General features: G+C 46.9%; 1 protein-coding gene across 4 annotated transcripts in view; it reads left to right on the top strand.

Annotated features, from left to right (window-relative positions):
- KIAA1549L (KIAA1549 like) overlaps window positions 1-16,227 on the top strand; it is a 297,801-nt gene that overhangs the window by 271,969 nt on the left and 9,605 nt on the right. For all 4 annotated transcript variants that reach the window (XM_021925928.2, XM_009186337.3, XM_003910061.5 and 1 more), the window contains 3 exons: window positions 8,137-8,234; window positions 10,877-11,025; window positions 12,682-12,833. In XM_021925928.2, the coding sequence (XP_021781620.2) occupies window positions 8,137-8,234; window positions 10,877-11,025; window positions 12,682-12,833 (399 nt within the window). The remainder of the gene's footprint in view (window positions 1-8,136; window positions 8,235-10,876; window positions 11,026-12,681; window positions 12,834-16,227) is intronic.

Genomic DNA, 16,227 nt, shown 5'->3' on the forward strand with positions numbered 1-16,227 from the left:
ATTTTGCTAGCAGTCATAATGGATCTGTGCCAAGCAGAATGAAAACATCCTACAGTCTTCCTGTTGGTGACAGAGGAGGGAATTTCAAAAAAGACAACAGGGCTAACACATCTTCCCCACTAGACTCTTTACAGATGGAATTAATGGTAATAACAATAACAGCAAGGTTGGCATCTATTGAGCTCCCATTGTCTACTGGACACAGCTAAGTGCTATGTAGAAATTCTCTCTTCTAATCCAACAACCACCCTATGAGATCAATATTATTATCCCAAAGTACTCAATGAGGAAACCGAGGCTCGGAGAAGTAAAGAAACTTGCCCAAGTTTAGGCAGCTGTAAATGGTAGAACTGGAGTTAGAACCTACAGCTGCCTAACTTCAAATCCCACACTCTTTCTACCCGCTGGCCAAAGTGACTTGTAGGGACATCTTCCAGGCTCTGATGAGAACTTGAATATCCACACTTTGGAGTATAATCTTCTTATAAGGAAGCTTACCCAAGGCTGGGCTTTGTGGCTCATGCCTGTAACCCCAGCAATTTGGGAGGCTGAGGTGGAGGATGGCTTGAGGCCAGGAATGTAAGACAAGCCCTGAGCAATATAATGAGATCCTGTTTCTACGGAAAAAAAAAAAAAAAAAATTGGCTGGGCCTGTAGTCCTTGCTACTTGGGAGGCTGAGTTGGGAGATCTCTTGAGTCCGGGAGTTCAAGGTTGCCTTGAACTATGATGACACCACTGTACTCCAGCCTGGGTAATAGAGCAAGACCTTGGCTCTATTAAAAAAAAAAAAAGAAGCAGCAGCTTACCCAGTTGGAGTTTTGTCTGTTCTTATCATTGCCCTAGTAAGGGAGCATCTCCATTAGGGTAAAATTGGGAATTTTATGGTCTTTTATTCCTCCTCTCCTCATAAAAACAACTCCCTCCAAGCCTTTGTTAATGATGAAATATGCAGATATATCAGCTATGACTTCCATTCTGCCACAACACTTGGATTCAAGAAATGTTACATTTCTACACCTGTAGTTCCAGCTACTAGGAGGCTGAAGTTGGAGAATTGCTTGAGCCCAGGAGTTCAAGGCTGGCCTGGGCAACACAGAACAATCCCATCTCAAAAAAAAAAGGAAATGTTACATTTCTTGTGTTTCTCCAAATCAATTTGAATCTGTTCTGAACTCCCATCTGGCCCAGGGCATGAGAGATTCAATGCCAGTTATTCTGGGGCTTCTTCTACCTCTGGGTATACAAAAGTCATTGGTGGTTTGATGAAGTGAGGACACCAGGAAGGAGCGGACCTACACTGGTCACTGTTGACAGTGCATGGTCCAGTTCGTAGGAGTCCTTGAAGGCAGGCCATTCTATCATAGCTGGGCCAGATATGATTCTATCTATCTGGGCCAGATTGGGAATAGGGCTGTCTGCCTTGGAACTGCCCTAAGAAATCCTCCCCTGTAAGTCACCTACCTCTGGCAAATGAGTACCCTTATAAGGTTAGAAAAATCCTTATAGTGAGTAAAATCCACAGTTTATACAGCAAGGCTGCATGATAAGGGAGAGAGAAGGAAGGCGGGAGAGGAAGGCTGGAGAATCCTTAGCCCTCAAACGCAGATGGGCAAGAAAAGTAACTCTCTTTCTTTTTCTGTGATCCTCTCCACGTGCCAGAAGCTCAGTCTCAGTTCAGGCTCTTCCTCCGTATTTTCTGGGAACCTACATGATGTTGGGTAGGGGGAAGGCTGCAGTGTCTGGTCCCCGTTTGTCTTCATCTCACCACTCCGGCTGGTGTCCCTGAGAAGCCCTTGTTCCCACCTTTTCTCGGGTTGCCCATCCAGGCAGAGCATAACTGTATCCTCTTTCTCTTACTCAACACGCCCTCACCAGATTCTTCCCTTCCTTCCTTCCATGCTTGTGTGTGTGTTCAGGTGAGCTCACTCTGTCCCTTCCTCTATCATTCTCTTGCTCAAGCACACGCGCACACATGCACCTGCCCCTCTCCAGCGGCTTCTTTGCCACCACACAGGACTGTTAAAGGCACTTCTGGTCTACATCCATACCACCATACTCTTCTTCTCCTGCATCCCGTGGAGGGAGGGGGAATTTTGTGCTGTTGCCGATTCCTGGCCTTTCCTGGAGGCAGACACAGGTCCCTTGTCTTTCAGATTCCCCAAAATTTGATGGGACTTATGTCCTCTCCTCCACCTCTTCCCCCAGGGTGAGACAGGACAGAGGGCTCCTTTTCCAAGCCCACTGGCTTCTAACCTCTTGCTTCCTCTTTGGCTCTCCTCTCCTTCCTATCCACAGAGTGTAAATGTAAACCTCACTTCTTTGAAATCTCTTGTTTGTGGCATCAAAGTGAGTGTTTTAGGACTTAGGTATTCAAAATCCTAGGCTCTTGCAATTTAGTAGTTTTGGCTTATGAAACTCTGATAAGGAGAGATGGGCAGATCATAGGTCAGGAGTTCGAGACCAGCCTGGCCAACATGGTGAAATCCCATCTTTACTAAAAATACAAAAATTAGCCAGGCATGGTGGTGGGTGCCTGTCATCCCCAGCTACTCAGGAGGCTGAGGCAGGAGAATCGCTTGAACCTGGGAGGCAGAGGTTGCAGTGAGCCGAGATCACATCACTGCACTCCAGCCTGGGCAACAGAGCAAGACTGTCTCAAAAAAAAAAAAAAAAAAGAATTGGCTCTTGTGCCCTCCTCAGTCTTTTGTGCCTCCTTCCCTGGGGCAGGGAAAGGGCCCTAGATTAGAAGAACTGTGGAGGAAAGATGACTACGATTACTGGTTGAGCATCCCAAATCTGAAAATCCCAAATCCATGTCACTTTTTGGATGCCAGCATGACACTCAAAGGAAGTGCTCCCTGGGGCATTTTGGATTTTGGAGTTTTGGATGCTCAACCAGTGATGCAAATATTCCAAATATCCGAAAAAATTTCAGAACACTTCTGGTCCCAAGCATTTTGAATAAGGGATTCTCAACCTGTGCTATATGAGAATATTATTCCATCTCAGAGGGAAGGGACTATCACTTATTGAGTACCTACCATGTGCCAAATATTACATTCATATATACAATTACTCTTTAAAACAGGCTTTGAAATAAGGGCATGATACTTTCACCTTCATTACCTAATAAGAAAGCAGGCACAGAGAAGTTAAGTAAGTTGCTCGAAGTCAAGCAGCTGGTAAGGATCAAAACCAAGATTTAATCCCAGATTTGTCTGACTTAGGAAACCCCCATCCTGTGCAGCACATCACCCTGAGCTCAGATTTGCAAGGCGGTGTCCTTAACTGGCTGTGTGATTTTGCACAAGTCAGTTTACCTCTCTGGGCTTCAGTGTCCCCATCTGTTAAGGAAAAGGATGTGGTCTGCGTGTCTCCTGCTCTTCCCAGCTTGAACCTTCTATGATTTCCCGTGAGAGGCCTTGGAAGCCTCCTCAGTAATTATTGATCAATTGACAGATCAAAATAAGCACTGGGTTTTTACTTTAAAGTTAGACTTTAATTACCAAGCCCTCTGCTTTCAACTAAATAGGAACTATCCTTGCAGAAGAGTCTGGCTCCTGCACTAGGATGTGACGTTATTTCTAGCTGGACATCGTTCTGCCTGGAGCAGGGTTCTCAGGATCAGCATGATGCTGTGGGAGGGCACCATGCAGAGGCACCCAGAGTAGCTACCAGCTGCGGAAAGATTGGAGCATCCACTCTGCCCTGGGGCTAGCTCACTGGCACTGGACAAGGGCGTCTAAGGAGGATAGGTTGACTTTGCCCTATCAATGGCCTTTCCCCACTAATGCAAAGCCCAAGACCCCTTTACCAGTCTTTCCAACCGCAGGCTGTCCCCTGCAGCCTGTCACCCCTGTAGTGCCACCCTGGAGGTTTATCTTTACCAGATCCCTCCTCCTGGGGAAATGCATATGCACAGGAGGGACCAGCATGCACTGGGGCTCGTCGGGGCTCCCTCTCCACTTTGAATGCTAGAGAGTATGGTGCTGAAATTCCGGCAAAATTTTGATCTCGCACGCAAAATTTTGATCCGGCAATGCATGCGCAGCAATGGTTAAGCGGGAAAGGAGCTGGAAAGATGGATCCGATCCCCTCAAAGAAAGTGCTCTCTAGTCACACACAGCCTCCTTCAGCCTTGGAGACCTGCAACCCGACTGCCTTCAGTCCTGAGTCTTTGATCTCCTTCCTGGCCAGAGGGCAGGGACCCCAAAAGATGGGGTCCTTAGGTGTTCCTCACAGCCAGCATCATGGCACTGGAAACTTAGAGCCTGGCAACAGTTTCATGCAATAGCTTCCAATGGATTCCTATCACAGAGCAGCCAGGAGAAAACCAGATTCCAAATACATGAGACAGGGAACTAGAAGGCAAAGACAAGAGGACTTAGAACCAGGGGGAACGTGCACAGGAGTGGGTAGAAGACACCTGGGGGAGGATTCCTTCAACTCATGAGCACGTGGCATAGGCTGCCACCTCTGTGTTTTATGTGGCTCCCATGGCTGCCCTGGTACCCTGAGGATACAGCCCAAAAGGGACTGCCTGATCTCCTGTGTCATCTTGCTTTGTACCTGACAAAATTTTCAAGAAGGGAATTCCCTTGCTGCTTGTCAGAAGTTCAGAATTTTTAATCGGTTCTCTGGGTGAACTGCTATAGGACATCCACAGGCATAGAAAGCCTTTTCTTGGCTGGGAAACTCTGCTGACTACAGAATAAGGCTTCCAGCAACCTGAGATAAAAATAGGTTGTCTATCTCCTCCGCTGAATAGCATGAGAGGCCAGAAGAGAGAAGAGGGGCTGTAAATCTCCTTTGTCTATCTTGGGAAAGAAGTGCCTTACTTGGTTTATTGATAATCATGGAGGGTAAAGCTGGAAGGACCTCCAGGACAAGGATTTGCTGTCTGCAGAACCTCAGGGTTCAGGGAGGTCCTCAGAGGGTCATTAGACAGGTAAGTGAAGGGCCACATTCACCAGGGCACCTCCTCCCCAACTTCAACCAGAGAAGCTCTGCTTTCATCTGTCTACGTATTAGGGTCTGCTGGAATGGTGTCATGGCTAAAGAAACGTTTGGAAGCTTGTGAGACAGGCCAATGCCTTATTTCACAAGGAAAGCAAAACAAAACAAACCAAAACAAGATTCAGAAAGGTTGAATGACATATCCAGAGAAAGTGAATGGCTGAATCAAGATAACAGCGTGAATCGCCTTACTCCTTGTTCACTCAGCATTCATTCAGCAAATAGTTACTTCACATGGCTAGGTGCAAGACATTTTGCTTGGTAATGGACCAGGACTACTGTAATAAGACAGACACGGTTACTGCACTCCAAGACGTTTAGGATCTAGTGGGGCTGAAGATTTGGTTCCCTGAATGCTGCCTTTGCATACATTGTTTACTGATGCTCAAAAAAAAAAAAAAAAAATGGAAGTGCAGCACAGTAACGTAGCTTTCCATATTGATTCGTCAGTACTTCTGGATCTGGGCAGATGTTTTCTTTCATTCTTGTTCTAGAAAGATAGTATTGCTGGCACACTTCTAGGTTGACTCCTCTCTGAGCACTTTGCATTCTATGTCTTCTGGGTGCTAATGAGAAGCCATTTGTTAGTGTCATTGCCATCCCTTTGTAGGTGATATGCCTTTTGGGTTGCTTTTAAGATCTTCTCTTTGCCTTTGGTATTCTACTGTTTCACTACAGTGTATCTAGATGTGTGTTTTATTTTATTGATCCTACTTGGAATTATTAATTTACTTATTTTATCAAGTCTGGAAAATTCTTAGCCATTGCTTCTTCAAATACTGCCTCACCTTTGTTTTTCTTCTTCTCTCCTTTGGGACTTTGGTTAGCTGCATGTTAGACCTGCTCATTCCATCCTCTATGTCTTGTATTTCTCTCTTATATTTTCTGTCTTCTCGGCCCATTGTGCGTCATTCTTAGTAATTTCCCTAATTCCATTTTCTAGTTTATTAATTCTCTATTTGTGATTAATCTATTATTTACTTCCTCTACATTGAATATTTTTATTTTAATAATCATATTTCACTTCTGAAAGTTCTATTCTTTTTCAAACCTGCTGGATCATTTCTAATAGTATCTGTCTGGTCAATTATTATTTTTAGACAGAGTCTTGCTCTGTCGCCCAGGCTGAAGGGCGGTGGCGCAATCTCGCCTCACTGCAACTTCTGCCTCCTGGGTTCAAGTGTTTCTTCTGCCTCAGCCTCCCCAGTAGCTGGGAGTACAGGCGCTTGCCACCACGCCCAGCTAATTTTTTGTATTTTAATAGAGATGGGGTTTCACTGTGTTAGTCAGGATGGTCTCGATCTTCTGACATCGTGATCTGCCCGCCTCAGCCTCCCAAAGTGCTGGGATTACAGGTGTGAGCCACCACACCCGGCCTGGTCAATTATTTCTTAAAAACATTTCTTACATTGTTATTTTTTGTCTTGTGTCTGGAAATTCCGAACTCTAAAGTCCTTAAAGGTCTAAATCTTGTTTGTTTTTTCTACTCTCTTTCACTTCTCTTTTCTGGTGTGTTCATGGTCTTAATCATGAGCTCCATTTGCTTCATCTTAATCTATGCTAATCCTGAGAGACTGCTTTAGGGATACTCTCCTCCAAAGAGGATTTACAATTGCTTCTGCCTGAGCTGGGAGCATTGCCATCCATCCTCCCTCCCTAGAAGGGACCAATGCTAGCCTCCTTTTGTGTTGGAGGTGAGTGCCTTGGGTTCAGCCACCTCACCTCGTCCTGTTCCAAGGCTCGATGTCTTCATCAACTGTCACTATGGCGTTTGTCTTCCGGGCCACTTCGCCATTCGTATTTGCTTACCTTTAGCATTCCCACCTCTGGTTTCAGCTCATGGTTTTGTTTTAGTTTGCTGAGGTGTGGGGTAGGGGAATGGTCCTTTGGGATTTCCCTGCCATCTTGCAGTTTCACACTGCATTAAAAAGTAGGTTTAATCCTGGACCTCGTTGTTATTGAGTGGTTTGGCCCGTATGAAGATGTAGTCTGCCATCATGCTGGAGGGAGAAGACCTCATTCCGTTGAAAGAATCCTGTTTGTGGATCCCCTGTGCTGCTGTTTTTTTGTCCTGATGCCTTCAGGTTTAAAATCCTGTCATCTTCCTCCTCAAGAGATCTGATGGGCGGAATACCTGAAGAAAGAAACGGATGAGAAGCGCAAGTAAAGAAAGCTTTGTCTTCCCAGAGAACATTTCTAGATTTTCTCTTGCTAAAGGAGGTTGTGGCCTGGCTCCTTCTAATCCTGTCTGACTCTGTCTGTTTTGCTTTTATCCTCTCACATGTTGATAAAAGTCTGCATTTTTTTGGTGACAGTTCTAGTCTTTTTATCTTTGAATAGCGCTTTATAGATTGCAAAAGACACACACACACACACAGACTTACCTGATCTTCTCAGCAGTCCTCTGAGCAAGCATTGTTGTACCCATTTCAGGAGAGGTCCAGAAAGGTCACTTGAGTTGCCGAAGGACCTAAAGTCTGTTCATTAGGACCTTCGCACATACCTCCTGACTCCAAATCCATTGCTTTTCTCCACTAAACCTGCTCTCTCTTGAGAGAAAGTAAAACACAATCAACGATTCATCCATTTAATCACCTAATATTTATTGATCACCTGTTATATACCAGGCACTGTTCCAGGTATAAGGAGATCTCTGACAGCAAAGCCCTTGCCCTTATTACATTCTAGTTGGTGGCAGATCATCAATAAACAAGCAACCATGTAATGTCAGAGAGTGATCATTGCCATAATGAAAAATAGATAAATGGGGCTCTAGGGGAGTCTGGGGCTGGATGAATGCAATGAAGCGTGGAGCCCTGAGAAGAACAGTGAGGAAGGCACACGGGTGGAATAAAAGCCCAAGGTGAGACAGAACTTGGCGTGCTCTGAGAACAGTTGGAGGGCCCTGTAAGTACAGTGGCCCCAGCGAGGTGGAGAGTAGTGGGAGGTGCAGTAGAAGAGATGGCTTGGAAACATGTTAGGGAAGATCTAAGGAAAAAGTCTGAGTAAGGAGGCAGAGTCTGACCCTTGGAAGTTTGCTTCCTCCTCAAACAAGAATCTGTGTGCTGATCGACCCTGGATGTTAACAGCGCTCCCTGAATTGCTTGTCTCTTTCACAGGCTTACAGGTTTTCCCAGCTTCCTGAGATGGTCATGGGCTCACCGCCTCCACCCGTACCTCCCCGGACTGGTCCTGTGGCTGTCGCTTCTCTCAGGCGGTAACACGTTCCTTTCTTTGTTTTCTTTGGAATATTTGGAAAAGGGTCAGTCCTGTGTACCCTGACCTGACAATAGCACCATCAAATTTCCTTCATGCTCCACCCCATTCAGGGTGTGTCACCTGTACAGACAGCCATGTGCCTGTGGCATCCCAAGTACCATGAATGAGCAGATCACGGTGCTTTTTAACCAGAAAGTTCTTGAGAATCCACAGTTAAAGAAGCCCAAGGTCAACTGTCCCATACCTGGAAAGCCTCAGACCCTGACCTTGAACATCTGAAAATGACTGTAGCTCAGACCACCACAACAGCTGCTACCAAAAGTCCCTTGGTTATGTAAGGGTAGTGTCTGAGAAGCCAGGGAGGGGCAGGCACGTCTGGGTACCCACCCCAACTCTTGACTTCCAAGAGGGAGAGATTGAAAACGTATGAAGTCAGATATCTCAATCGCAACACATATGTTAAGCATGTTCTTTGCTCTATGAAAATATAACGAGTGCATGTTTTTAATAAGGATGGACAAGAAGAACAAAAGCCCTGAGCACTCGGAAAGGCTAGACCTATGCCCTGGGGTACATGTGGACCACTGCCCTGGCCTTCCCACTCCAGCTTCCCCCAACACACAAATCACATCCTATCTGTGAATCATGGGTCTGGGCTTTGTGAGTGGGGAAGAAAAATAGGAGTTTCCCTCCGAATAGGAGGGAATAGGAGAGACCCTGCTGTCATCGCCAGTGGTTTAGAATGTGGAGCGGTATAGACGTCACCTCTTGCTGCCAGCCGAGGCTGGGTGGAAAGCAGCAGAGCCTGACCTGCTGTACAGCCCCAGGAATTGGCCTTGCCTCTCCATCCCTGTTTCTGTATCTGTAACATAAGCACATGGGCCTAGATGATCTCAAAAGCTCCGGGATTCCCCAGAAAAGGGTCTCAGAATTGCTTATGGAGCAGAACTCAGAAATTTTCCCAGGAAGGGTTTTCTGAACAAGTAGCAGATGCCTGGAACTGCGTGTGGGAAGCCAGGGCTGTGGGAACAAGCAGGCAGAGAGGGAGGGAGGAAGAAAGGAAGGGAGACCCCACCCTGATGAATGGTCACATCATACAGCCTCCACATTGGACCTTCCTAGGAGAGTAGCAGTGGGCTTCTCAGTTACTCCTGAGGGTCCCGGATTGGAGGGGCCTCATACCAGCAATTTGTGGGAGGTTTGCTGAAGGCCAGCATCAATTTCTTATTTCTTCTTTCAACCACCTGTCTCCTCCCAGGCCCCTCCATACCATTTGCTCTCTTGGCACATATCAGGGGGACACTGCCCTTCATATAAACTCAGGATTAGACCAGGAAGGAACATTTGAGATGAGTTTGTCTACCCCTGTCATTTTACAGATGAAACAGGCTTGGAAAGGGAACGCAGGCTGGGCATGGTGGCTCATACTTGTAATCCCAGCACTTTGGGAGGCTGAGGCGGGTGGATCATTTGAGGCCAAGAGTTTGAGACCAGCCTGGACGATATGGTGAAACCCCGTCTCTACCAAAAATACAAAAATTAGGTGGACATAGTGGCATGCACCTATAATCCTGGCTACTTGGGAGGCTGAGGTGGGAGAATCGCTTGAACCCAGGAGGCAGAGTTTGTAGTGAGCCAAGGTGGTGCCACTGCACTCCAGCCTGGGTGACAGAGTGAGACCCTGTCTCAAAAAATAAAAATAAAAATAATGAAAGGGAAGGTAGCTGGAACCCAGACCTCCGCTTCCTGTGCTCTCCCTTGCTGTGGCTGTCATTTGCTCTGTGACAGCCACTGCTCTGCTCAGAGGGTGGCCCTGTGGGGGGCCAGACCTGCTGCAGCTGTCTTTGCCTCTCTCCCATTGGACTAATTTTAGGGGAGCCTGAAGTCCCTCTGTGAAACTGCCTCAGGCCAGGGGTGATGCTTGTGAGGGAGAACAGTCTGTGGCTGAAGGACCCTTTGGAAAACCAGGAGATGCCCGCATCTGCAGAGCCCAAGCTGCCCTCTTCTTACATGGCCTTCTGAGCACTAAGTGGAAATAGGATGTGTTAAATGGGCTTGATTCTCTGATTGCCCGGGCACCAAAACAAAGTTCTGTTAGAATGCTCATTGCTCCCTGGAGTCAATCCCAGTTTCCGAGTCTTGGGCTTGGTGCTTCCTGCCAGTTAGGAACAGGGAATGTGGCTCCCCAGCTGTCCCGGGTCCCCTTTCCATGAGAAGGGAGCAACCAGGCACTCCAGACAGAGCCTTCCCATTGGCTGCTAATGATGTCATCACCTCCTGGGTCGACCATCCCCAGCTAATACCCAGGGCTAATTGCTTTTCTTCTTTTATGTGGAAATTAAATGTTCTACCACCCAGAGACAGGAGAACCACCCTTAGGGGAGAACTGACCTTGAATGTCTACAAATGATTTCAGCTCAGGCCACCATGACAGCTGCTACAAATCTGGGTGCCTCCTACCCTGCTGGTGTCCCTAGAAGGCCGTTTGTTATCTGGGAATAAATCCAGTTCCGGGCCTACCACCCTCAGGAGGCTTGGAGGCAGCTGTCCACGCCCAAAGGTGACAGGGTGCTCTCCTCCTGCCTGGGATGCCACCTGAGGTCTGGGACAGTGCTAACGCAGTCCCTCTGCCCCATCTAGATCCACCTCAGACATCGGCAGCAAGACCAGAATGGCCGAGTCTGCAGGGCCCGAGCCAGCCCAGCTGCACGACAGCGCCTCCTTCACGCAGATGTCCAGAGGCCCCGTGTCCGTGGCGCAGTTGGATCAGTCGGCTTTAAATTACTCAGGTGGGCAAGAGAGGAAAAGCTCCAGTGTGTCCCCCACCCCTGCTGCTGTGCCCTGTCTTCCCCTAAACCCCCAAATCCAATCTTCTTTCTACCTACCACCCTCAGGAATCACAGCCACTGCATTTCTGGATCCCCTCATAACTTCAGGAGCCCCAGCTAAAAGAGCTGCTGCTTTTCTTTCTTTAAAAGATCTGAAATCAGGCAAAATCCCAAGTTATGCTAAAGTCAGCATGTATGTTAACATTTTGCCAGACTTCAGTTCAATTTTTTTGGTTTTATCTTTAAAGCATTCCAGATACAGCTATCCACCCCCATTTCACTCACCTTCTCCCAAAAGGTGATCCCGGGCCCCAAGTGATAGGTTTTAATCCTTTGCCATGTATGTATAACAGTATATATTACTGTTTAACGTATTTGAAATTTACATAATGATAATCATGGCATACATTTCCTTTTGTACTTTCTCTATTTAACAGTGTTTTAAAAAAATTTCTCCAGGTTGCTATACACATACTATATAGATCTAGTTCATTCATTTAAACTGCCATGTGGTATTCTATGATGAGCCACAGTTTATACTTTTCCCTATTGATGGACATAATGGTAGTTTCCAGTTTTTTGCTATAACAAACAATGCCGAAATGAACATTGAGGTTTGTACATGACATAATTGGTTTCTTAGTTGATTCAAACCATACGTTTTAGGCTAAAACTGTAAGCACTCGGTTGCCAAAACTTAGTAAAGCATTCGTGGTGTCTAGAAATTCCATCAGTGAAGTCCATTTCTTTTAGTTCTTTTTCTTGGCTCTTTAGAAATACACATTCTCCTAGAAGAAAAACACCTGGACAGCAAGGTGTTATTTCCTCTTGCTGGCAGGTCAGGGGTGTTGGGATGGGGATGGGGGAGTTGGACCATCACTTCTCTAGAAAGCCAGGTCTGAGTCCCAGCAGACTTGTTCTGACTGCGAGGGTGAGTGGGGCTGAATGGCAGGTGGAGGTCTGCTGCTCCTCCTGCCCCTGGAGACCTTTGTTCTCTCATCCCCCAGCCAAGGCCAATCCCAGAGTCCTCCTCTGCTTCCCTAGCTTCCCCAGGCTTGGGTAGATGCAGGCCTAGTGGGCGGGGTGCTGGCTGGGCCCACAACTCCCTCTTTAGGGGATGAGAAGAAGGGAAAAATCCAGAGCACTACTAGTACATGCTGCATTTGGTGAAGTTAGAAAAAGACTTTCCTCCCCCAGGTGAGTGCAGACTCCACCCCTGGCAAAGGAAATACTGGCTGGACTTTAGCCCCACTTGACCCCTAGGCCAGATGCTCTTGAGCCGTGCACCACCTGCCCAGCTGTGCACAGTGGCTCTCGAAGAGGTCCACAAAGAAAGAAGACCAGGTTTCCTCCGCCACATCCCACCTGCCTCTGTTGCTACATCACCTGGGATCTTAGCCATCATGGCCGGGTCCACTGCACCTTAAATGCAACTAAATTCCCCAGCAAATGTTACAGCCCAGAGCAAGCTCCCCTCAGCTCAGACCTGCTTTAATGAGACTTCAAATCCAGCCGCCAGCCACGGAGGCAATGAAACTGACTTTATTTGGCTCTTGGGTGGCTGGATCTGCCAGACCAGTCTCTCTTAACCTCCCTCCTCCATTTCCTCCATGCTAGGTAATACGGTGCCAGCGGTGTTCGCCATCCCAGCTGCCAACAGACCTGGCTTCACCGGCTACTTCATCCCGACGCCTCCCTCATCCTATAGGAACCAGGCCTGGATGTCCTATGCAGGAGAGAATGAGCTCCCGAGCCAGTGGGCAGATTCGGTGAGACCCTTGCTCTTCCCGTCATAAAACTTCACCTGCTTAACACATGCCAAAAAGTAAATCAGATAAAAGGTTGAGGCTGAAGGTTTGTTAGCCTCCTCCCAGTAACCGGATGACTAAAGTCAGCCATTTTAAAGGAGATAGATGGTGTGGTGAGAGGGGACGCTTGAGACCTGCCTTCTAGCCCAGCTCCCACCTCTTCCTAGCAGGACAACCTTAATCAAGTACATTTTTATAATAATAACTACCATTTGTTGAGTATTTTCTATCTACTAGACACCTTGTCAGATGTTTTGTTTATATTATTTAATCTTTATTTACAATCTTAAGTATGTCTTATCATTCCCATGATTACTCCCATCTTGCAGATGAGGAAATCAGGCCCGAGTCAGGGGATGCCATTTACCTAAGGCCACACAGCTAGGAAGGAAGTGCCAAGGACGGAATTCAAACCCGCACCTGTCTGGCTCCAAAGCTTTTATTAAATGTGTTTCTTTTAGCATAAAATTCTATAAAATTTTAGAAGAAACGTTAGAAAATGAAGCATTAGAAACCCAAGACTGGGCTGGGTGCAGTGGCTCATGCCTGTAATCCCACAACTTTGGGAGGGTGAGGCAGGCAGGTCACCTGAGGTCAGGAGTGAGAGACCAGCCTGGCAAACATGGCGAAACCCCTTCTCTACTAAAACCACAAAAATTAGCTGGGCGTGATGGCAAGTGCCTGTGATTCTAGCTACTTGGGAAGCTGAAGCGGGAGAATCACTTAAACCCAGGAGGCAGAGGTTGCAGTGAGCTGAGATCATGCCACTCCACTCCAGCTTGGGCGATAGAGCGAGACTCTGCCTCAAAAAAAAAAAAAAGAGAAACCCAAGACTGAATTACTACATATATTAATTTTCCAGATGACTAAAGCTTACCCCTTTAATTTCAAAAACATTTAAAAATATATGCAGCTTGGCATAAAATATTTCTGAAATGAATGCTATCTTCCCTCTCCCCATTAGAAGAGTATACAATGTAATTTGCCTTTTATGAGTGATTCAATATACTTATGATGCCTCATTATACTAAAATGGCATTTGTAGGGTGAACTCTCGTGGCTTGTAGGATTATTGCCCTTATATTGTGAAATATCTCCAAACTACTATAATTTTGGGGGTTACTATTGTGGTTCAATATGTTTTTTTCTGACCTTGCTTCCAGTGGGTACTCCATATTGCTGTCAATGTCCCCACATCTCGTAATATGCTCACCCTTAAGTGTGCTTTGCATTGTGTGCCATTATCTGCAAACGAGGCTTATCTGTGCTCGTTAGAATTGTTTGTAAGCTTGGAGTCAATAAGCTGTAAGAGAGGAACTAGAGGGATCCCCTGCTGTTCAGTCTGTCACTCTGGATGTGGGACTTTCTGGCAGCTGTTTTTATTGTTTGGGGGCCTTTTTTGCATCCTTTGTCATTCTCTGCTGTTCCAACGGCTGATGTCACTGGATAGGATTTGATCAATTCAGAGGTTATTGATTTTGTAATTCCACTTCATCTGAAAGTTATGTAGACTTTTCAGAAAGTAGATGATGTTTAACTTGAACTACTTAGGCAGTAATTCCTTTACTCCTGCAGCTTTGACAGTTCACCCGTTGTGTGGAGTGTAACACTGGGCACCAACTGGAGTTGGTGAAGGTATTTTCCAAAACCTTGACCCCTGTTTTCAAGACACTTACAAATGATAATTTAGCCGGGCTTATAGCTACATCTAGATGCCTTTGGGTTCATAATTGCCTTAAAGATGAAGGTAAAGGAACCAAGCAAATGGAAACGTAACCTTCCTGCCACAGTGACTGGACTGGACTCTTCTGGGCTCATCTCCCACAGTGTGAAGGAGAACCGGTGTCCTATTAGTTGTTTTTAATTAACAGGAAGATGATTGCTGCAGCCTAATTGGGTCTTTCCTGGAGCCCAATTATCACCTGCAATTAAGCAGGGAGGCGTGCCCATGAAAGGAGCAAGGTGAAAGGGTGATTTATAGCACATGGAAATAAGTGCAGGAAGCTCAGAAAGACCAGTTGTCAGCTTGAGAAGGGTCCAGGAATAATGCACACCTTCCACATCTATGTGAAAAAGAAAAGTCCCTCACCAGCATTTGGATGCTGGACCTTCCTAATCCCAGGAGCTGGCTTGGATAAAATCACCTGGACCTGGGATGACAAATAGGTTTCATCCTTGGTGCCAGATGGAGAAGGATTGGGAGGGGCTTCCAGGCTTAGCAGGAAACTGTGCTGTGATCAAGTTGGTGATGTCTGCCACGGGCGCTGGCTAGGGAAGTAGTATTTGCCAGCCCTGAATTTTGGCGGGAAGGGCATGATGGCTCCAGCCCGCATCTACTATAAGGGAGGAAGAGTTTCTCATCTCATCTTCCCTGCTTCTGCCCTACTGCCGAATATTGCCCTGAGGATACTCCAGTGAGATTAGGTATCCCTTGCCTGTCCCAGCCACCAGCACCTGCAGGCTTGATACCATAGAGCTGGGGGGTCCCAAGAGTTGGACATTGACTCTCTCAGCCACAGCAAGTACAGTTATGCAGGGAAAGGGAATGTGGCAACTTCCTTCTCAAATATTTGACCCCAGCTGATCATTCTTCCATGAGTTTCAAATTGTGCTCCTCAGAACCCCAGGTTCTGGGAGACTCCCTACTCTTGCTCTGCACAATTCTGAGCACTGGTGTACAGCAATAAGCAAGTGAGGCACTCGCCAGCTTCACGGAGTTGACAGCCTGAGACAGGCAGTGGCACCAGGAGCAATAACTGTTACACTGGAGAAGCTGCAAGGAAACATCTAACAGGGATCCCTAGGCTGATGTTGGGTTGGGAAAGGTCTCCTGGAAGAAAGGAAGTTTGAGCTGAGATCTGAAATACATACGCCATGTCCTGGTCTTGGTTCTTTGGTGACCCCAGTAACCTGTACCTTCCCAGCTCATGTGGCCCAAGAACTCAAACAGCCCAACTCTGGTTTTCCTCTAAGATACAAATGAAACATATCAGTCCTTGTATATAAAGACCCACCCTTAGCACTTGTGTGCCATTTTGTCTTCCTTTGCTGGGTCTTGTGAGGAAATCAAAGTCCCAAGTTGTAACTTGGGACATCTATCCCATTACTTCTTTCCTCGCTTGGGTCCTCATCAGTTCTCATCTGATCCATTGAGAAAGCCTCAGAACTTGTCTGCTCCCTACCTCCAGTGGGTCCACCTCCAGGTGTCCTTTCCAAATATAGACTCCTCCCCTGCCTGACACCCATCCGTGCCTCCCAGCCCAGGCGTCAGCCGCACATCTCAGGAACCTGCCTTCTCAGGAGGGATCACCGGAACATCCAGCAGGGAGGAGAGGGGACTGCTTTCCCACCACAC

The sequence above is a fragment of the Papio anubis genome, chromosome 12, assembly GCF_008728515.1.
Source record: "Papio anubis isolate 15944 chromosome 12, Panubis1.0, whole genome shotgun sequence".
NCBI lineage: Eukaryota > Metazoa > Chordata > Mammalia > Primates > Cercopithecidae > Papio > Papio anubis.